This window comes from Sorex araneus, chromosome 1, assembly GCF_027595985.1.
Source record: "Sorex araneus isolate mSorAra2 chromosome 1, mSorAra2.pri, whole genome shotgun sequence".
NCBI classification, from domain to species: Eukaryota; Metazoa; Chordata; class Mammalia; order Eulipotyphla; family Soricidae; genus Sorex; species Sorex araneus.
The window spans coordinates 372,508,613-372,531,608 of NC_073302.1; the positions used below are offsets into that span (position 1 = coordinate 372,508,613).

Consider the following 22,996-nt stretch of genomic DNA (forward strand, 5'->3'; position numbering starts at 1 on the left):
AAGCTACAGGACAATATCAGTGAGTATGAATTGAAACCTTGTTTTTAGTAGTAGGTTTGAATTGGAGGTGACTGAAGTATCTAACAGGAAAATGGGTAAGTAATGCCACATTATTTACTATGCATAGTATGGTGATAAAAGTAAACCATTAGCTATATGGTACACTCATAATGACATGACTGAATCTAAAAACATTTAGTGGTAAAAAATTTAATAGGGGCTGGAGCCATAGTACAGTGTGTAGGGTGCTTTCCTTGTATGGAACAGATCTGGGTCAACTGTGGACCCACATATGCTCCCCCAAATCTCACTAAGAGTGATCCCTGCACAAAGCCAGGAGTAAGCCCTGAGCACCGCTGGTATGACTCCAAAACAAACAAGCAAAAAGAAACTAAATGATATTGCTAACACTATACTATCTATACCACTAAAATTGGTGAACACAAAGAAAACATACATATGATATAAGACACCATGTAGACAAAAATGTAGGTGAGAAAACTGCCTAGTGGGCGAAGAAAATAAAAGTGGTGACCATATGTAGAGAAAGTGAGGGAAGGAGGGGGAAAAAGAAAGAAGAGGCTGAAGGGAAGGAGGGAAATAAGTAACAAGGAGAAGAAGATAAGAAAGAGGGTATGGGAAGAGGAGGAAGAAGGAAGGAAAGACACATAAGAGAACAGAGATGCTAATTGATGACCCTTGATGGAATCCTAGTTAGAGAAATATTCACCTTTTCAGGTAGTTCATAGGAAAAATAGATGCAAATTTTCAACTTCTAGCATATGCAGAAACAACTATAATTTGCCTGAGCATAAGCAAAAGAATGTTATGTATCTTCGTGGCTTTGTTGAGAAGTACTGGACTAAAGAACTGTGGTTTATGCATCTTGCATTTGAGCTCCACCATTCACTGACTGGTGAATTGAGCTAGCTGTCTATCCAGCAGGTAACAAGTGTATCTAATAGAATGCATCTAGGAAGACAGATGGCAGCCCTCAGAGTGCTCTGATTTTAAATGGTCTCAAGTCTCTATATCTAAACTTTTAAAAAAGCATCACAATTAAGAACAAATTAAAAACTAGCAGCCTTTTAATGTCTGCTAAGTATTTTTCAAAAGAACATTTAATTTCCACTATTATTATAAAACAGAAAATTTCTTAAATGTTCATTGTCACTGACATTGAGGAAGATATTACTTCCCATTACTATAAAATGATTGGGAAACCAACAAACACATTTGACAGATTTCTTGCATTATAAAGGCATTGATGTCTTGTTAAAGGGTTTGCTATACAATATTGACTCCTGCTATTCCCAGTAAGGGATTCTTTTGTCATAGTAACTTGGCAACCTCCTTTTCCTGGGACTGTGGGGGGGAGGGATATGGGGGGGTTCTTTATTTGCTGCCATCTAAAACCATAGTTCACACCCACTCAGAAGGCAGCATAACATTTATAACAAATGTCACAACAACTATTACGAAACAATAGACCAATGAGTCATGTGCGGTCAGGGCAAAACAAGTGACATTTCAGAAGATTTTAGAGCACTTAACCTTATTATCAGAGTCCTTTTAAAATTTGTTTATATCTGTTGGAAAAATTATTTGAGAAATAGAGTAGCGGAGCCAGGCACTAATGCTTAACTAGAAATAAACCAGCTGCTCTGCCACTGTTGAATTATCAGACACATATACTGAGTCTAAAATATTGGTATTGATACCCAGGGAAACAAATTGGAACCCACTGCTGTACAGGCCTACAGCATTAACAAAAATGTAACTGGACTGGTAAAGACAACTCTATCAGTAAAGACATCTCTATCTCAATATAAAAATCCTGAGGTTTCAGCAACCCAACTACGTTTCTAAAAGAGTAAGGGTAGATTGTGCCAACAATCTGAGTTCAGGACTGAACATCTGAAAGAAAGAGAAGAAACTTAAAACAAGTGGTCTGAGCAGATGGAGACTCACACTCTCACCAGAATTATTGGCGTAAAGACACAAGTGCGAATGAGTTCTCACTACTTTGAGTCAATGTTGATAACAACAGAAAAATATACTTACTTCCCACTCCACAATTTACCACCTGCCTTTTAGGTTTACTTCTTTCCCCACTACAAAAGCTGGTGGGTAGGTATTACTGACTTCTGCTAGATACACAATCAGGTTCAGGGACATTTTAGCAAATTAATCATTTGGTTTCAGAGCCAGGTCCCTACATCTTTTAGTTGTTGTTATTGTTTGAGGCCACACCTGGTTGTGCTCAGGGATGACTTTTGGCAGGACTCAGGGGAACAGATAAAGTGATGGGGACTGAACCTGGATTTGTCATGTGCAAGCCAAACACCTTATCCTTTGCACTATGGCTCCAGCCCCAGGTACCTGAATCTTAGTGAACGAACAATATATTTTCATATGCTATTTACTGACGCTGAACCTATGAGTAAATTATCCTCCCACTTTAGATAAATGATGCAGGGCATATATGAATTACAAAATGGGAAAACCAAGTTCAGTATATTTGGATACTTGAGATACTGACTTACTTTCCCATATCCCAAGCAACAAAGAGAGAAAAAATCCTGTTAAGTCACCCAGACACTGTAAGCATTAGATGCCATGCTTTTCTACTTACAGGTCACAGAAACACAAAAGGTTCATACAAATATACAGGCACACTAGCTTAGGATGACATCTCAGCTTTTTTACTTAAGATGACAGAATGAGCCTATTTCATAAATGGTGAAGCAAGAAACTCCGTTTTGTAAAATGTACTTGATGCAAATTTCTTGAACACCGAAGTATTTTATTGGGATGACATGCTATTATTAATCTTAGAAGTATGTAAAAATGATATTACATTCCAGAATTGATTTTTTTTACTTTAGTGTAGATAGAACATTTCGCGTTACAAAGCTAGGATATTCATTTGCTGACAGTTTCGGTCCAAATTTTGCTGTCTCCTCATCTCTCCAGTATGAATTACACTACAGACCTCTGTAAATGCAATGCAGTAGAAAACCACATGTTAACCATCAGGGTTGAATTTTTGGTTCTGGGCCATGGAGAGGCTACCCATCAGTGCATAAAGGTCTGCCCACCTGGCCTTTTGGATCATAGTTCAGGCACACAATTAATTCATTATGAGGTAAGTCACTGCTTGCTTTTGAACTAGTCTTTCCAGCTTTGCGGGGTGAATGTCCTGTCACTGACCTGAAGAAATACCTCGACTCTTTCAAACTCCATTAAATCACATTTCCTTCTGGAGTTTTGTTTATGTTTTTGTTTTTAATGGTAGGGGTATAAAGAAAAATGAAAGGCTTATAGTCATAGGATATGATCAACAATTAATTGAAAAGCTAGGACATTTAAATGTCTACTTTTGACAGTAAAGGTCTAAAGAACATGAAGCATATTTAAACAACATAAGAAAACTCCATAAATTTAGATTCTAGTGTATATATATGAAAATTTAAAGATAGTTTATTTTAGATATTTAATATGTACAATTTTATATACTTTAGATTTTTCCAATCTGGAGAATTAAGATTTTTTTATTTAAGAGGTCATTAAAAACTTGAAAATTAAAAAAAAAAGTCCCATTAAATTCCAGTCTCATGAATATACATTTCTTTGCAGTGTCTTTAACATAAAGTAAGTACTATGTTACTTACTAGGGCTGATAATAGAAAGAATTCATGAATCTCCTATAATAACAAATGATATTTTGCACCTTTTTTCTCTTCAGAAATAACCACTATGTTAAATTTTATATTCATCATCCCCTTACCTTTTGAAAACATACTTTCACATGTTTTCCTAAACAATATATTACACTGCTATCTCTGAAATTAGTAAAGACTATCATACTGTAAGTAACCTTCTGGGTTTGTGTGTGAGTGAGTGTGTGTGTGTGTGTGTGTGTGTGATATTTGTTTTCTGCATTAAAATGCTTTTAGTGCCAAATTTTGTTTCCTCTGGGTACAAAGTCTATCAAGAGGAGCCAGGGTGATGGTGCAGGAGTTACATGTGGCCTTGCATTGGGCCAATACTGCTTCAGTCCCTGAGATGACATATGGCCCTCTCAGTACCATCAAAGGCCCACAACTGAGCACAGAGCCAGAAGTAGACCCCGAGTACCACGTCAAAACTGAAATATAGGGGCCGGAGCGATAGCACAGCGGGTAGGGCATTTGCTTTGCACGCGGCCGACCCGGGTTCAATCCCTGGCATCCCATATGGTCCCCCAAGCACCGCCAGGAGTAATTCCTGAGTGTAAAGCCAGGAGTAACCCCTGAGCATCGCTGGGTTGTGACCCAAAAAGCAAAAAAAAAAAAAAAACTGAAATATAAAAAAATACATCAAGAGCTTGATTAGAATGTCGATTCTTTGTTTCCATAATAACTGAGAATCACATCCTACAAACTGAGGGGAAAATGGAAATCAACTGTTTAAAAATATACGTAGCAATATTTAATGTTAAAGGTTTCAGAAAGCTGGGCAATATTGGAATAATTGCACCAACATATATAAAACCTATACATCATAGCATAAGAAGACGAGTTACATTAATTGTCACATATGTGTGTAATGTATTTCTTCCACCTAGTATTATGTTTTAAAAAGGATAAGGGCCACGGCAGGTAAGGGGCTTGTCTTGCACGTGGCCAACCCAGGTTCATTTCCCGGCATTCCATATGGTGCTCTGAGTCTGCCAGAAGTAATTCCCGAATGCAGATTCAGGAGTACCCCCTGGACACCATCAGATTTGTCTCCAAACCAAAAAAAAATGATGAAAAATAGAGAGACAACAGAATGGTAAATAGCAATAAACAGATAAAGGATCTGGCATTAAGAGATGCTGAAAGATATCTTGCTACTCTCTGCAAAACTGAAGGTGCTTTTTTTGAAGTCTAGAATCGAGCTGGATATCACTAGAGAGGACATAGCATTTGCTTTTTCCATACTACAAATCTGGACTTTAAACTGAAACCAAATTAACACCTTGATGTTTTGTGAATTTGAGTTAAAACATCATGTACGGACTAGTTTCTGAGAACAAGTTCTCAGCGCAAGATTCTGTGACTGCTCTGGTCTCCATCACAGCAGCTCTTGGGGAAGAGAAAGATGTATGAATGCAGCAGAGATAATATTGAAATTCCACATCAGTGCTTGTAGAATCTCCTATTAGAGTCTCCTCCTACTTTAGTCATGGTTTTTTTCTTCTATCTTCATAACTTTAAACTCAAATAAACAAATATTGTCAGTCAGTGAAAGTGACTTTACTTACTTCAGCCCTTCGCTTATCAGGGCTAACCTCTGGGTTTTAGCTTCAACTTTATTATGACCTGATAATTTTGGAATAAGTAATTTTTGTAAATGTGTGAAACAGACACAGTTTTTGTCAGGATGTATTTTCCACCTAACTAATCAAAGTTAAATGAGCTACCTCAGTAAACAATGAAGTGAGTTCCCTATGGTTATAAATCTTCTAATAACTATCTTATTGAACTGTGAAATAAACCCCCTTACAGGATCATGAATTGAAATTGGAGAGCATTTAAAAATAAATTTATTATCAGTAAGTGTTTGGTAGATCTATTTTACACATCTGTATACCGGGGTTACATGAAAATTTCTAGGGTGAAATCACAGGAGGAAAATGTTTAAGAAGCTCTGTTATCAGCTTCTGGTAAAAGGAAAGCAAAATCGGATATTCGATCAGTCACTTTAAGTGCCAAGGAAATATAACTTTGCTATTATTTTAATTATTGTTGTTGTCATCGTTGTTGCTTGGGGAACACCCCTGGCTGTGCTCAGGCCTTACTCCTGACTCTGCTGACTCTGCACTCAGGGGTCACTGTTGGTGGGTTTGAGGAACCATAGAGGCTACTATGTATTGAACCCAGGTCGGTTTCGTGCAAGACAAGTGCCCTGTTGGCTTTACTATCTCTTTGGCACAATATAACTATGAAAACATAAGAAACAAGTCATAGTTACACATGCAAGTCACAATTATATTGAGAGGTACTGTACCAACTTCTCTACAAGGAGCCAAGTATGATAGAGATATTATGATGGCAAAAGAAAAAATTAAGAATCTTCAGCAACTGATGCTGCCATGAAACTTTCAATTCCACAACCATGACAATTTCAAGAACGTTGCCTTTGCTCAGCAAAATTAAAAGAAAAGACAAAATCCTAGACTAATTTGTGATGACTCTACTTAGTTTCCTTTGGGCTTATATACTTAGTTTTCTTTCTTTAGATCACTGGTTTTAATAAATCATGTATTGAAAATGAATATTATTAATGTTGGCTGCATATAATGAATAAAACCAATCACGTCGTGTGTGTGTGTGTGTGTGTGTGTGTGTGTGTGTGTGTGTGTGTGTGTGTGATTGTTTTTAGGTCACATCCAGCACTGCTCAGGGTTTTCTCCAAGTTCAGGGATCAGTGGTCACTTCTGAAAGTGCCGATGAGACCATGTGGGGCCAGGAAGTAAACCCAGTGTTTCTGCATGCTAAGTATGCACTCCAGTCCTTTGAGTTGTTGCCCATCCTGTCTGGTTACTGTAGATCAATTTTCATTAGCAGCTTATTCTTTAAGGAGAGAATTATTTCTTATTTATCTTTATATCCCCATTTCCAGGTAAAATAATTAAAGTAGGTCTTCAATAAATGTTTGTCCCACGGACCTTATATTCCTCCACTATACAACTCAATTTTTTTTTATTACTTCTCAGCTCAAATGGATAATCTGCCTTGCTAAGTCATCTGTCACCAGATCATACCGTTGATCATTAGTTGGCTCGAGTGGGCCCAGTAACGTCTCCATTCCTCCTAGCCCTGGGTTATTTGTCCAGGGCTATTTATTTATTAGCAGCTTCGTTTTATTTGTCCTTCCCAAAGGTACCACATTAGAGACTCTTTCAGGGTCAGGGGAATGAGACCCATCATTGTTACTGTTTTTGGCATATGAAATGCCACGGAGAGCTTGCCAGGCTCTCACATGCGGGATGCATCTAAGAGGATGAAATAAAATTTATTTTGACCTTCTAATAAGTCTACACCCAACAGAATAGAATTACCAAGGACGGAGAAGAATAGCTGCTGCATCACTCCCTGTGTATAAGGGAGTGTAGCATTAGCATCACTAATGGTATGTTATTTCAGGATTATATTTCAGGAATTTCAAACTGTCACCCAAACTTTATAAATAAGATTGGTTTTTCATTTCCACTATTTATGCCTGTCAGAAAAATAACCAGGAATAAGTGGTGGTAAACTTCAATTTTGAAAAATCTACTGGCTCTAGGAAGTTGATAGAGCATTTAATTTTAATTTCTTATTGTTGTTTCAGGGAGTCATTCCCAGCTCTTTGCTTAGGGTTTTCTCCTGGCCATGCCTGGGGGACCATGATGTGATGTGGTGTAGTCTGAGCTTCCTGCATGAAAAAAAAATGTGTACATGGCACACTGAACTATCTGTCAAGCCCAAAATTTAATTTTTAAAGAACTGAAAGGATGTCTCACCTCAGCATGAGGAGTAGGTGGCAAAACTGAAGTCTCATTTTCAGTAACATTACCAGTTGGCCCGTTGTTTGGTGAGCTAGGACCAGATCCTGGAGAACTGCTACTGACTGAGGATTCTGAAAAACATTGCAAAGTACTTGTAAAACACTGTAAATATATTAATGAAAAAATATGAAAAGATTAATTTAAGTTATACTGTAAGAAATAGAGAGCAATAGGCATTGTTCCCCCAACTCCTATGTAAATGATATGCACTGGAACAATAAACAAGAACAAAATAACAAGCCCCCCCAAAAAAACCCTGAAACTTTAGGGAACATTTTCTGATTTTTCATTTTTCACTCTTGCATTTGATTTTAAAAATCTATCATAGCACTCAACCATTTTGTGAAGATATACAATTATAAAAGATACTAGAGGTTTGTCATGAGAAAAAAATTAAGAAGGAAATCTTTCATTTGGTCTTATGCTATCATAAAGGACAGTGGCAGAGTAATGATTTTGCATAATTCATAGAGGCATACCCTGAACATCTGAGGTCAGAGAGATTTTACCTGTTTGTAGAAATGTTCTTAACGTTGTTATAAATGGTATTATTGCTTCTTATTTTACTACAACTATATATCCTCTAATGGCACATCTTAGTAAAAAAAATGCATGTAGGAAATACAATGCAAACTTTCCAACACTGTGAAACATCTTCTAGCTTAAGTTCTACTCAAGTTAACTTCTTTTTGTTAAAAAAAATAATTTATTGTCTTGGGGGTGAAAGGAAAAATGAAAGATGAGACCAGGTCTAAAACATGTTATTTTCTTAAAGATAAAAAAGTTGTCTATACATAATAAATTTTTTAAATGATATGATATCCAAGAAACTTGTTTTAACAAAAATTAGATGGCTATAAAGATAATTAAACTCATATTTTTAGCATCCAGATACAAAACTCACACATTTCTACTAATGAACTAATGAACTTACTAAATATCTAGCTGACAGAATAAAAAAAAATTGCAATTCCTAGACCTGTAGATAATAGTCATGACCTAATTAAACACTGGCAATAAACACCCTTATAACCTTCATGCAACACTTTTCTTTTTAAAAATAAAAAAAAATTAGTCCCCATCATTTCCAATACTGTTAATGACAAAGTTTTATGCATACAATGTTCCAACACCACACACGTCCAACCAAAGTGTCCCTCTTAAGCTCCCAGCTACCCAACTTTTCTCAGTGCCTTTTTGTATATTCTTGTCTAGACAAATGATTTTGTCTACTTCCCAGATAAACAGCTTATGACATTATTTCTTATTTCTGCCAGTGAATTTTCTTTCAACGTGATTTTGTTATGCATACTCTCCTTTATCATTCAAGGGTTAGCGTTTCTCTTCCTCTATCATCGATAACACTGCCACTCTTACCCATGATCAAATTCCCCTTATATTCATTTTATGCTTTGTTCTAGCAATTTGAATCTTTATGTCTTTCACCAACATCACAATTGTCACTCTAAGTCTGGATGCAAACTGGTGATATGGGGGAAGCAGTGAGTTTCCACAATGTCTATTCATCTCTTCAAGGTTGCTGGTAATATGACTATTTCACTGAAGACTGAAATTTTTGTTTCGAAGCACGAAATCTGAAGGCTTGCCTTTCTTTACAAGAAAAGGGGAGTACCCCATAAAATTAGGCAGAGAAATAATATGATCTCTGAAAAGTAAAGAAGCATAAAGTGCTACCAAATCATAACTGTTAGAAATAAGAAAAAAGTGTTTAGACACATATTGAGTAAGTCTAGTAGAGTTGGTAGAAGAGAAAAAGTGATAAGAGAAACATTATTTATCAGAAAAACTGATAATCAGAAAAACAGAATAGACAAAAACCACTGGAATAAATAAGTATGAACTTAGTTGCCATTATAAAGTAAAAGTAGTGCTGTCTAGGGCTTTCTATTCAGGTTTTTCTGTAAAAAAAGGGAGTCCACACACTCCTCTGAAAAAAAAACTACAGATCTATTTTTCTTTAGACAGTTAATACAGTTACTATTCTGCATATTAATTAAATATGTTAGCTTTTCAATTCACCAATCCACCAAGAAACTCTACTGTAAAAACTTTTTTCTACTTAATTAAAACACAATCATTTCTCTCAAAACAGAAGTCTGCCTTCTCAGAATGTGGGCGGTGGCTTCATGGTTCTTCCAGATGGGCCCAGCAGCCACCACACCCAGTCATCTCCCACATATAAATGGCCTGGCTAAACCAGTCCTAAAAAATTCATGGTACCAACAGCCTAGTGGGAGCAGATAAAATGTGATGGGAAAGATGTATCCACCAAGCTCAAAAATCCAAAACAGTAACACAAAAGGCTCAACCAGCACCAGCCAGCTCAGTAAATCTTCAGACAATCACTTTATCTCACAACACCAATGTGAGATATAACAATTATAAAAAATTGATTTTCATGGAGCTATTTTCCAAAAATTCCATATTTGCCATTTTGTTGTAACAAGCAATAGGAAGTAAACTGTTTGTGCCTGCTAAGGGAACAGGCTTGTGTAATGGGTAGGGAACTAGGGACATTGGTGGAGGCAAGGTCACACTTGGTGGTGTGCCTGTTAGAGGAACACTGAATGCCTGAAACAACTGCATTATCAACAATTGTAAATGACAGTGTTCAAATTAAAACAACTGAACAAAAAGTCTGTAACTCTGTATTTATGATTCAGTTGACCTTTTCCATTTTACCTCTAAAATATTTCTCAGATAGTCTCTACAAGTCAGAAATCACTATGGCCAAGGAAGAGAAGACAATTTAAAAAAGAATCTAAGTATAAATTCTGATCTTGGGAAAAGAATTATCTACTGACTCCATTGGTAACCAGCATAATTTTCCTGAAGAATGAAGAAAGTGGTTGCAGAAATACCACTTTATTGTTGCTTCCAAAGGAGATGACAACACAGTGCTCCAAACGGGCATCCAATAAACAGTAGTCAGTATTATTATTTTGGCTAGCTTCTTGGTTCTGGTACCCCTTGTTCTTCTCTAATTTCAGATTGTGTACAACTGAGACTAGGGAACTTTGTAAGACATCAGGTTGAATTTCCTAACCTGTTCACCCCACAACTAACCTAACAGCTAAAAAAATAAGAACTCTTCCATTGGAGACTAGTGAAAATGACAGTTTCTTTCCCTTCATAAAAGGCAATATATCCCCCTCCTGCCATTAAGTCCCAGTTCACTAGTAAACACATAAAGTCATTTATGAGTTCTGTAAATTTGTTGAAAAGTCAGGTTTTGCTGTTCCACACAGTTTAATTTTCCCAGATGTATTTTGTACATTCATGTCTGAGTATGGAGAAGTGTTCTTCTTCGACCTCCCTCCACTCATTTCTGATCAAATTTCCCTAAAAGTTACATTCTCCTGCTTGACATCCACCCAATGGAATGTGTGTTTCTAAAAAAATTAAGTTGAACTTTGGCATCTCCTTGTTAGGCTTCGATTGACACACAGTCCTGTTTTTATTTTTTAGAATTCATTTCCTGCTTAACACAGTTGGTGAATGAGTGGCAAATTTACTGAACTTAAAAGTTGTCAACATAATTTCCTTTTAGAATGTCTATTCTCAAAATATCTTTTAATATACACCAGGCATGTTTATTCTAAGCTATTTTTTTTCATTCTACTAACAGCATTTCTTCGTGTTTTCTGCCCAGTCCTTAATTACCTGTCACCTCAAACATTCGCTTCTTGAATGAAGTGACATTTCCATCCTTCCGCCTGAGTAAGGGGCTGCTTCTCCTCTCTGCCACTTTCTGTTTTAACCTGGACCGCACCTTCAAGTTGGGCTCAGAGGCTGGGGATTGAGACAAAGAAAATAGATAGAAATTAAAAAATAGAGAGCCAGTTGCTTTCGTGTATAAACAAACAAGATGGCTCACCCTTTTCTTGGTCCCCACTATGTCAAATGAAAACTCCAGGCGTATAAATAAGGCATTCATTCTAAATTATTAAATCAACAAATTAAGTAATTATTATTATGACACATGTAAAATGCTTTCTACCTTTATAAATATGAATGCTTATCTAGCAGAATTGGGATAATTAATGGTAAATTTAATCATTAAATGTAAGTCAGGATGAGATTTATTATTTGTTAGTATTCTCAATGCTTTCAAGAGCAAAATTCATAAACACAAAAATAGTACCCTAATACAATTTTAGGGTCTTTTCCTGATTTGTGATATTAAGAAAATGCCACTGTTTCATATCATTTAAATCTAATTCAGACTCCTAGAATCACTGCCTGTAGTTTAAACTCTGGGGAAATACACTTTATTAGTAACATCAATCTAATCAAATCATGATGAATAACCTTTTCCAAACATTGCATATACAAACAATTAGAAAGGAAGGAAGACTATGTCTTAGCTTTGGGAACCCTGAGCTAGAATATGTGTCCTAAAATACAAATGCCCAAGAATTATACTTCTTACTATTCTTTGGTTAAATTATTCTTAATAGCATTACTCTGCAATTAGTCATTATTTATTAGGCCTTCAGGTAATTCTTCTTTAGACAGTGAAAACATTGAATTAACAGCAGAAATTGATCATGATGGTAATGATGGTGGTGATGATAATGATAAATGAGTATTATGGAAACTTTCTGATGACAGCCAACATACAGTGCTTTTTCTGTTCCACTAATGGAAATACTTTGTCAATATTAACTTATTTCATCATAAAAACACTCATTTGGGATAGAGTGTATTTAAACATTGATTACATCAATAAAGAAACCAAAACATAGAGAGAGAGAGAGGTTAGTAACTTGCCTATGGTCATATATAAAAAAAAAATGAAATCAGGGTTTGTTCCCAGACAGTGTTGTTCAAGTCTGTTTACCTAAATATTGAAAAATATGCTCTTCCCCCTTCCCTTACATAGGAACACAATAAAAACCATCAATCAGTATTTCATCATATTACTAATATATTTTCGGTATGGTGTTATACCTAAATTATAGAGTTATAATTATAAAGAGCTATAATTTTTGATCATTGGAAATGTTTTCATGGAAGGAAGGGATTACATATTTTTCTCATATTAAAAGGATATCAAAAGTAAAAAACAGCCCATCTTTCCTTCTTTTATCCTTTTTGTTCTATTCTTTTCCTCTTCTCTACAGCTTTGACATGGACTGAGAAATTTTGCATTCTAGATTTATTTTCTAGAACTCTAATAGATAAATTAGGAAATTGATATACTCGGTTACCAAAATAAAAAAAAAATAAAACAAGTGAAATTGGTGTGTGTTATACATTAATTTTTTTCAGAAATTAGAATTTAAGATGTGGACATAAAAATTGAAGTCAGCAAATATTTCCAGTTCTGTGTTTGTCTTTTTGACAATGGGTAGGATAGTTTTTTAAAAATATCTATTAATAACGATGATATCAGCACCAGATTTGGGAAGAGTATGGAGCTCTTATCTGTGTCTATCAGCTACTAAAATCAATAATCATAACTCTGATCTATGCCTAGCTTCACTGAAAAGCACCTCATTCATCCAAGTTCATTCACCCAAAGCACCTTTGTAGTGCTTTCAATGCCTATTCCACATATCAACTATTTGGATTTGGGTGGTTTACATTATACCCTTTAAATTTTAGCTTCTGATGAAAAACATTGGGAGATTTACTATCTTTTTCTTTATCCATTTGACATTTTCCTGTCTAAGAATCCATGGGGTGTGAATCTGGGGGTTGCATCATTCTGGTTCTTGGCTATTTGGATTTCATTTGTGCTCAGCCTAATTGTAGGTCTGGTCAGGAATCAAAGAATAGAGGAGGAACCAGGATATTCTCTGTTCTATGTGCTGCCTAGTTCCATCACTACCATTTTGTCTCTGCTTTTATCACCTTTGGCGGCGTCCACTACTTGATTCCAGCATTCCCAGTGCCGCCAGAAACACTATTTCCTTTCCTGTTTCCGCAGTTCTCAGAGTAAGAATGGCTTCCTGCTGATGATATTGTCTGGATCCTCAGCATCCCTAAGCAGTTGTAAATACTTCTTTCCTACAGGTCTGTTCCCTACCAAAACTGTGTTCACCAGTCTTGCATTTTATTAGGGGTGGGATGTGCCTTCTAAGGCGTTCTCAGGAGGCACAGGACTCACTGGAAATTCTTAGTGCAGTGGTCAAGGACTGAGAGAAAGGACCTAAGAGTAGATTGCTACCTCCATTTTTTCACAGAGATGCCTGGGAACACTAGATTGAACTTGGATTAGGAGCATGTCAGCAACGTACCCTAACTGCTGTCTACCAACTTCATGAGCCCCTAGAGTCCTACACATATTATAAGCATATTATAGATTTACATGAAAGAACATACATTGGAGGATAAATGAAGGGTTCTTAATAAGAATTTGACAACAAAGGATATTTGTCGAAGTCTGGGAGTATTTTTGGTTTTTATTATGCAACACCTCCACTGGAAGCTAGTGGGTAGAAGATAGGATGCTGCTAAAATCTGACAGGACACACGACACTAGATTCCTGTGAGTATTGCCAAATGGGGAAAACTTTGGGGTAAGCAATTAGTTAATAGTAGCTGTTAATAACTATTATTCTGGGTGATCAAGGGAGATTACTGTTAGAAATTCATAGGGAAGATGTATAGAGTAAGGAAAGATAAGTCGGTTTGCATGAAGTCAAGAAGTGCTACATGCAATTTGAAATGCATGAATTTTATTACACTGTATATTAAAAATGAATTTGACACAGTTGAGTACCATTAAAATTTTGAAAGGAAGTTTTTTTGATATTGGTTTTAAGCCATCATTTAAGATAACTATGTACTAGTTATCTTCATGATGAGGGCAAAAGTTGGGATGATAGATAGCCATCATTTAGTTCTTATAATACTCTAGAAACTCACTCAGAAGCCCACACACGAAAACTCAGCATGATATATACCTAAGCACTAGAATTAATAACCTATTGTGCTGACTGTGTTTGCAGTTAGAGTTAATTCCATTTTTAATGCTCTGGTCTCCCCAGAGCCTGAAGATTTCCATCCCAGTGACTTACTAATGGGATGCGAATCCTCAAGAGCAAAGAAAGAGATCACTAACTGCTAACTGGGGAGAAATTCTGCTTGTATTTGAATCTATTTCATGCCTAGTTGCACTAATTGCCTTTCTATTTTTACCCCACACCCATCATTCTTTACATCTCAATTAATCATAGTAATTGATGGCAAGCATTTTAGTGTGTGCACCCATCTGAACACATTTGTCTGCTGAGATGAAAACCTTGCATTAAAAATTGATTATCCTTATTTAAATAAAAACAATCAATAGTAAAACAGAGACCAAAGCCCCTTTCTTCTTCACATTTAAAAGGAAAAGAAGTGAATAAAAGGAAATAGAAAACATTTGAAGAGTTTTTCATAACCTAAAAGTAGTTCAAATCTTTATTTTCTTATGGATATCCAGGATGAAGAATAAATTTAGAATAATAGGACTGTAGCACTGTCATCCCGTTGTTCATCGATTTGCTCGAGTGGGCACCAGTAACGTCTCCATTGAAACTTTGTGTTACTGTTTTGGCATATTGAATATGTCAGGCTCTGCCACGTGGGTGGAATACACTCGGTAGCTTGCCAGGCTCTCCGAAAGGGAGGAGGAATTGAACCTGGGTCGGCCACTTGTAAGGCAAACACCCTACCCGCTGTGCAGATGTGCAAAAGATCCCCTACCTGGGGCTGGAGCGATAGTACAGAGGGTAGGGCATTTGCTTTGCACACAGCTGACCCAGGTTCAATCTTCGGCATCTCATATGGTTCCTTAAGCACGGGCAGGAGTGCAGAGCCAGGAGTAGCCCCCGAGCATCACTGGGTGTGACCAAAAAAGAAAAAAAATAGATCCCCTACCATAATATCTATGTTCAGTGCTCCCCACCCCACTGCTTGGACATGGTAAACGCCAACTTTAGACTGGAGACAGTACAATGGGTAAGACACTTGCCATGCCACAGCTAACCCAGGTTAAATCTCCAGCAACTCATATGGTCCCCCAAGCCCACCAGGAGTTAGACCAGTGCAAAGCAAGGGGTCACCCCTGAGCGTTGTTAAGTGTGACCCAAAAACCGAACAAAAATTTTTTATATTAAATAAAATTCTAACTCAGTTTCCTTTCTTTTTCTCCCAGTTTTTGGCCACACCCAATGATGCTCAGGGGTAACTCCTGACTCTGCAGATAGATCACTGCTCATGATATGGAACCCTATGGAACCCAGAGCTCAAACCCGGGTCAGCTGCATGCAAGGCCAGTGCCCTGCCCCCAGACTATCTCTCCAGCCCTTCAGCCTCCATTTTTGCTGAAGATTTACAGTAAACTGAAAAACTGGGTGTTTCAACAGAAAAACCAAACAAAACATTCTTCCCTGAGGGGGTGGAATGATGGAACAGAGGAGAGGGCGCTTGCCTTGCAAACAGCCAACCCAATTTTGATCCACAGCATCCCGTATGGTCCCCCAAGCCTACCAGGAATGATCCCTAAGCACAGAGCCAGGAGCAAATCTTGAGCAAAATCCTGAGCATCATCGCCGGATGCAGTCCCAAATCCAACCATCCCCACCACCCCCAGCACACAGAATAATCGGACATGAGAATAAAATAATGGAAAAAGAAGTAAAATTAGGTAGCAGAAGCATAAGCTAACTAAGGATTATAAGGCTCATAAAATGATAAGGCCCAGTTTTTTTTACTAAGAGACCGGTGTGTCTGAGTATGTGGGTATGTGGGTACCATTTTTGTAGCTGAGAAGCATGGAAACTATATATATATGTGTGTGTGTGTGTATATATATGTATATATATGTACATATGTATACATATATACATATATACATATTTAGAAACAAACAAATCTCAGATACAAATATGTCAAAGTCAGATTTGAATCCTAACTCTCTGGAATACTAATTTAGGTAAATTGTTCAATCTCGGTGAATCATTTTATAATCTATAAAAGAACAGTAGCAATAGTCACCAAAATTATGGTGGAAGATTAATATTGTGGAATAAATGTCCTAGTTCAACTGGTCACAAAAAGTTTTTCAATCAATAGATGCTTAATAAGTAAATGTTTGATATAGACCACATGTAATATCACAGAATTTATATTAAAGTAAAATAAATGAAAGGACAAAAGACCACTCTTTCTGCTAAGTCCAATGTTATATATTAAAAACATCCACAAAAACAGCAATTGCCCTTCTTTCGTGTTTATACATTTGAAATAATCTGGTTTTATAATTGCCTTTTCCTATTTTCTTGCAAGTTTTTAACTTGCCATTTTATAATTTCCACTTATCTTTATCTATGTGTTAGTTACATTGTGAGCTACTAAAATTATTACCAACAGGTGATTTTATCTATTAATTTTAATCCTAATTTATGAATTCTTAATATTCATAATTTTGATACAAATTTAATGCCATATATAATAATATAGGAATTATTCTCACTGAGAATTATAAAGACCATAAGTTTTTATTGAATAGTTAATAGTATTAACAGATCACTATTGGCAACCAAGGTTAAGTACTAGATTAGTAAAGATGTCCTTATTCTAGTGATTATTTGGGGATGGTGAACAATCCAATTTGCCACACACATTTAACTTTAGGTGAAGGTCAGGTTTTCATCACCAGCTTCAAATTCCTGTTTTGGAACTGTCTATTTTTCCTGCAATAATAGGTATTTATTATTTACTGAACTACTCCCCTACACAACTACTTTAAAACTTGCCATGTTCAGGGCTGTAGAGATAGTACTGGTGTTAAGGCACTTCGGTTGTATACTTTGACCACAGTTTGATCCCTTGGCACCACATATGGTCCTGTGAGCACAGAGTTAGGAATTCTCCACAACCATTTTGGCCAGGTATGACCAAACCAATACATCTCCAAATTTTTAAAAAGAGTTGCCATATTCTATCACTCAGTTGAAATAAAGCCCATATATTCTGTCACCCATTCACTTTATTCAGAATGTCCTTAATAAAGATGAATTCTCCTGAATCATCAAGGCCCAAGACTTCTTTTATCTATTCACTTTATTCAGAATGTCTCTTAGTAAAGATAAATTCTCCTGAATCATCAAGGTCCAAGAATCTTCTTTTTACTATGTTAGCACTGTATTATATCTTGGTCATGTGTGAATATTCAATCAAATAAATAATCACAAATAAGGAAAAATTTCTATGATACAGTAATTTCTCTAACCAAGTTGACTTAAAAATGTAGTTTGTTCAATCATCTCTTTAGTAATGAGATAAAAGCTGTATATTTTCAAACTGGCAATCAGAATAACACACATATCTGATGAAACGTGATTATTTGTCTTGGATAATATCAGTGTTTGACATCACAAATCATATTTTATGCACTCTGTACAAAGAAACAAAATGTCTACTCTAACTCTGTAATTGCAATTAGTTAACATTATTTTATTCATCTAAAATAGCATTTAAAATTTTTCTAAGAATTTTAGCTTTTAAAATGGATCCAACTTTATGATAACATATCAATGTAATTTCTGAGAGAAATTATAGTACTATTATTCTTTGACTCAGAAACACTATTGGACAAATCTCTTCTTTCTACTATCAACAATATACTATTAAGTGTACTTATTAAGAATGTTACTTTTACAAAAAGCATAGAGGAGGTGGCTAATACTCAATGCAAATAAAATTCTAGTGGAATAAAAATGCATGTTTATGCACGTTATTACTTTCTTCAGATTACACTATCAAACATATTTAAAAAAATTATTTGTTGGGGCCGGAGCGATAGCACAGTGGGTAGGTAGGGCGTTCGCCTTGCACCGGCCGACCCGGGTTCAATCCCCGGCATCCCATATGGTCCCCCAAGCACCGCCAGGAGTAATTTGCACTCCTGAGTACAAAGCCAGGAGTAACCCCTGAGCATTGCTGGGTGTGACCCAAAAAGCAAAAAAAAAAAAAATTATTTGTTGTTTTTTTTAGATGACATCCAACAGTGCTCCTGGCTCTGTGCTCAGTTTTTAGTCCTGGAAGGGCTCAGGGAATAAATCTAGATTGCCATGCATGTGCATCTTACCTGAACTATCTCTTTGGCCCACACATTAAAAAAATTTAATGCAATACATTTAGTATGCTGTTAAAATATTTAAATGGAAAAATATTTGAAAATTAGTATCATATTATATCTAAAATTGTATCATCTTTCTTCAGTTATCAATGAGTATTTTCTAAGGTAATTTATTCAAAATGATTCCATTAATTCTGCTTTTGACTTAAATATCTATTAAGCAGTTTTCACAAACAGTACTCATAAAATATTGGATATATCATGTGTTATCCAGCCACATTTTCATAAAAATATCCAGACTCTTAAGCATTTAATTAACAGTAAACATTTAGGTAATTGCAATGTTTTGATTTGAAACATAGCCCAACAGTGTAGACAGATCATTGTCTCTGAATCTATGTGAGCTTTAATGTGCATTCCCTTCTATCAACGTAAATGGTAACTTAATTCTTCAGTTCTTCACTTATGAAAAATGACAATGAGATTCACCTTCTCAGGATTAGGAGTGTGGGGGGACAATCAGCATGCAGGGCAAAGAGGAGTCTGTGGAAGTGGTTTGGAGCACCAGGAAGAGGCAACACAGAAGCATGCTCTAATACACAAGAATTGTTAGCTTAGGGTGGACCTTTTCCATTTAGCACCTGTGGACATCTCAACTGGTGAGTTAGAACAGGTGTTTCAAAAGCTTGGAAGTCACGGGAGGGTGACTTCCCTCAATTTAAGAGCGTGGCTCTGTGCGCAAAGCCGCTGCCTTTTCCTCACTAGGTTTCTCCAGAGTGCTTGCCTCTGAGGCTAGCTGGCTTAGTTATAACTCAGTGTTTGATGATTGAATAAATAATGCTCAAACTCTTGCATGCTGCAACTTTTGTTATTTTTTAAAGGCCAGAATGATGGAGGAAACACTACTTTATTTTTTATAGCATAAATGGCCATTTTGAACAGATAAGATACTTCAACAATGTGATTCCAGAGGGCTGGAGTGATATTACAGCGGATAGGGTGTTTGCTTGCATACTGATGACCCATGTTCGATCACCAGCACCTCTTATGGTCCCCTGATCAACACTGACAATGATCCCTGAGCATAGAGCCAGAAGCCCTGAGCACAGTAGTATGTGCCCCTACTCCCGGAAACCAATTTTAGTATGTAAAAGGAAATACTCCACTGCAGACAGCTAAGATTAAAATATGCATTTGCATATTTACTGTCTCCTATTTAAATAAATTATATTTGGAGTCAATAAATAGCAATCCTTAAAATCAAGACTGCAAGCTTCATGAGTATTGGACAGTCTAGTTATATGTCTATTGTTTATCCAGCATTTACTTCTCCATAAAATCAACATTTTAGCTATTTATTGAAGCAATGAATAGGAAAAGTGAAAAGGCAGTTGCATAAGATATAAAGAGTCTCAGAGCTAAAGGTATGGTAAACACTTTGCTCTACTATTTATGGTGCTGCAAGAAATAAGAATAGACTCACTACTATGACCAATTCCTTCCAATATGTATAAGCAGACGATTGGGGCTCTAACTAAAGATGATTCACCATCAGAGAGGGAATCCTGGAGACTGAGTGAGTTTGTGATTTGGAGAAATAAAGCTCTGTACAGAGGAAACAACCTCTGCAGGAAGAAGACAGTGGAAAATTGAAGGAATGGGGATGAAGTATGCTAATAGGAAGACAAGGGATATTAAATGGGAAACAGCAAACATCAATAAGCAATAGCTAGCATCAGAGAGATAGCTTAAAGTACTAGGCACTCTGCTTGGGAATCACTCACTGGGTAGATACAGGAATAGCTCCCAGCCCTGCCAGGTGTGACCCCCAAAGCAGATGGCAAATAAATAATATGCAATACCTAAATTATGCAATACTAGTAGAAGCCTTTAGACCAACATATACAACATATCTCTGGGGCTGGGAGATGAGTCAAAGGGCTGGACATTCTTTGAAGTTAGACACCTGGCATGGTCCCAGAGCACCTCCCAGAGTAGGCCCCAAATACTGCCAAGTGCACAAAAACATATTCTCTTCTGACAGTCTTTTCAGCATGCAGGCATACAGATTGTCCCCATTGAAATGAAATAAGCCTCCAGAGCATAGATGTTAGCTGTAGCCTGCATGATAATTTAACTCAAGATTTTCTTTTTCTCTAAATTGTCTTACACATGTCATCTCTATATCCCACAAACAAGAATGGTCTAATCCCTCACTGCTTTATTGGCATTACTCTACAATGTGTGTAATAACTGATTTCTTACTCTACTATCAGTACATATTAAATTCATATGCTCTTGGTGGTGGGTGTCAATTAACATTTGTTGGATGAAAAAATGGATGCACAAAGATATGAAAGAAAACTTACATGGTAAGGCTAAGCCTCAATGTTGTTAAGAGAAAGAATTCAAACTTCCCTAATTTCAGAGAATTTCATGACAATGAATGAATAGTAAGAGGTTACAGATCATATGTGAAATCAGAATGGAATTTATTTTTCTGGCAAGCATCACAAGTATCCTAGATTGGAATCAAGAAAAGCCATATCTCATTCAGTGTGGAATATCTTCATAGGCTAATTCCTTGAGGTTTTCAAATATAAAATATGTTATCTAAGTAAAGATAAATTTGGAGCTATATTTAGAAAATATGGGCACATTTTAAATTAATACTTCAGCAAAATAATCTGTGTTATGAACATATTGGAGTGATAGCACAGTGGGTAGGGTGCTTGCCTTGCATGTGGCCAATCAGGTTCGATTGCTCCACACCTCTCGGAGAGGCCGGCAAGCTACGAGAGTATCTCGCCCACATGGCAGAGCCTGGCATATTCAATATGACAAAAACAGTAACAAGTCTCACAATGGAAAGGTTACTGGTGCCTGCTTGAGCAAATCGATGGGCAATGAGATGACAGTGATATAGTGATACAGTGATATGAGCATATATCCAGTCTTCTTTGATCAAGTTTCTTAAAAATTATTAACTTAATGCTTAAAGGATCATAATAAAGTCTTATGTACACAATAAAGTCCAATGTACATCATTGTTTAAATGACATGCTCTTTTGTGGGAAGTGTGAGTTTATAAACATTTAGTACTGGTGCCCACTCGAGCAAATCGATGGGCAATGGGATGACAGTGATACAGTGATACAGTTTTTCCCTCACCAAGTATTATTTAGCAGTAGAAGCCTATATGTACAAAAGATCAGACCTACTAACAATTCTGATTGGTATTAATATTCTTAATGAACTAATTCCTGGCTATATGTGAAGGGGAAAGGACTATACTTTTTAAGAACATCTGACAGCTGGGGGCTGGAGCAATAGTACAGCGGGTAGGGCGTTGCACGCAGCTGACCCAGGTTCGATTCCCAGCGTCCCATATGGTCCCCTGAGCACCGCCAGGAGTAATTCCTGAGTGCAGAGCCAGGAGTAACCCCTGTTCATCACCGGGTGTGACCCAAAAAGCAAAAAAAATAAAATGACAGCTGAATTTAGACCCTCTTTTAGGACTGTCTTTTATATAGTCTTTCAAATAGAAATGTTAAGGACTTTCACTTGCGGGTATAAAACTTTTTAACAAATGTACTACCCAGATGTATTTTTAAATCCAGAGCTAGCTGTATAAACACAGGTGCAAATGGATCTCTGAAAGGATGAGTCTCACCTTTGTAGGTGAAGTTGATGTCAGAGAAGCGCAGTACCCCTAGTGATGTTGAATGCAGTACCAGTGAAAGATTGTATAGATCAGAAAATAATTGCCCCTGCAAACTCTCTCAATAGCACCATAAACCTAAGGCATAATCTTTATTGGTTTTCTTTGTACTCTTAGCATGGTTTTGCATCTAGTTTTGTTTATTATAGTCTGGAGTTGTTTTTCAGTTTTGACTCTGCCAATACCTATGTGATTTGGGTTAAGTATCACTTTTTCAATGCCTCAATTTTTTTGCTTGTAAACTGTGGACAAATACTACGTTCTCCTGATCTTAAATAGTTCAGAAGTATTGAATGAAATACAGCATAAGCAGTAAATCATTGTTAAATTTCACTGTATCACTGTCATCCCGTTATCAATTTACTCGAGCGGGCACCAGAACTGTTTCCATTCATTCCAGCCCTGAGATTTTAGCAGCCTCTCCTAACTCATTTTTCCTAAGGATTGGAGGTTCTTTTCAGGGTCAGGGGAATGAGGCCTGTTATTGTTACTGTATTTGGCATATTGAATACGCCATGAGAGCTTGCCAGGCTCTTCCATGTGTCAAATTTAACATGTTAGAAAAACTTACTTTCCTCAGACACATAATTTTTCACTC

The 22,996-nt window shown here is 36.6% G+C and overlaps 1 protein-coding gene across 6 annotated transcripts in view; it reads right to left on the reverse strand.

The window, feature by feature from the left end:
* HDAC9 (histone deacetylase 9) overlaps positions 1–22,996 on the reverse strand; it is a 1,006,394-nt gene that overhangs the window by 401,374 nt on the left and 582,024 nt on the right. For 4 of the 6 annotated variants that reach the window (XM_055131803.1, XM_004602237.2, XM_055131822.1 and 1 more), the window contains 2 exons: positions 11,264–11,392; positions 7,535–7,650 (listed from right to left, as the gene is read on the reverse strand). In XM_055131803.1, the coding sequence (XP_054987778.1) occupies positions 7,535–7,650; positions 11,264–11,392 (245 nt within the window). The remainder of the gene's footprint in view (positions 1–7,534; positions 7,651–11,263; positions 11,393–22,996) is intronic. The other 2 variants (XM_004602242.2, XM_055131829.1) reach the window with 1 other exon arrangement.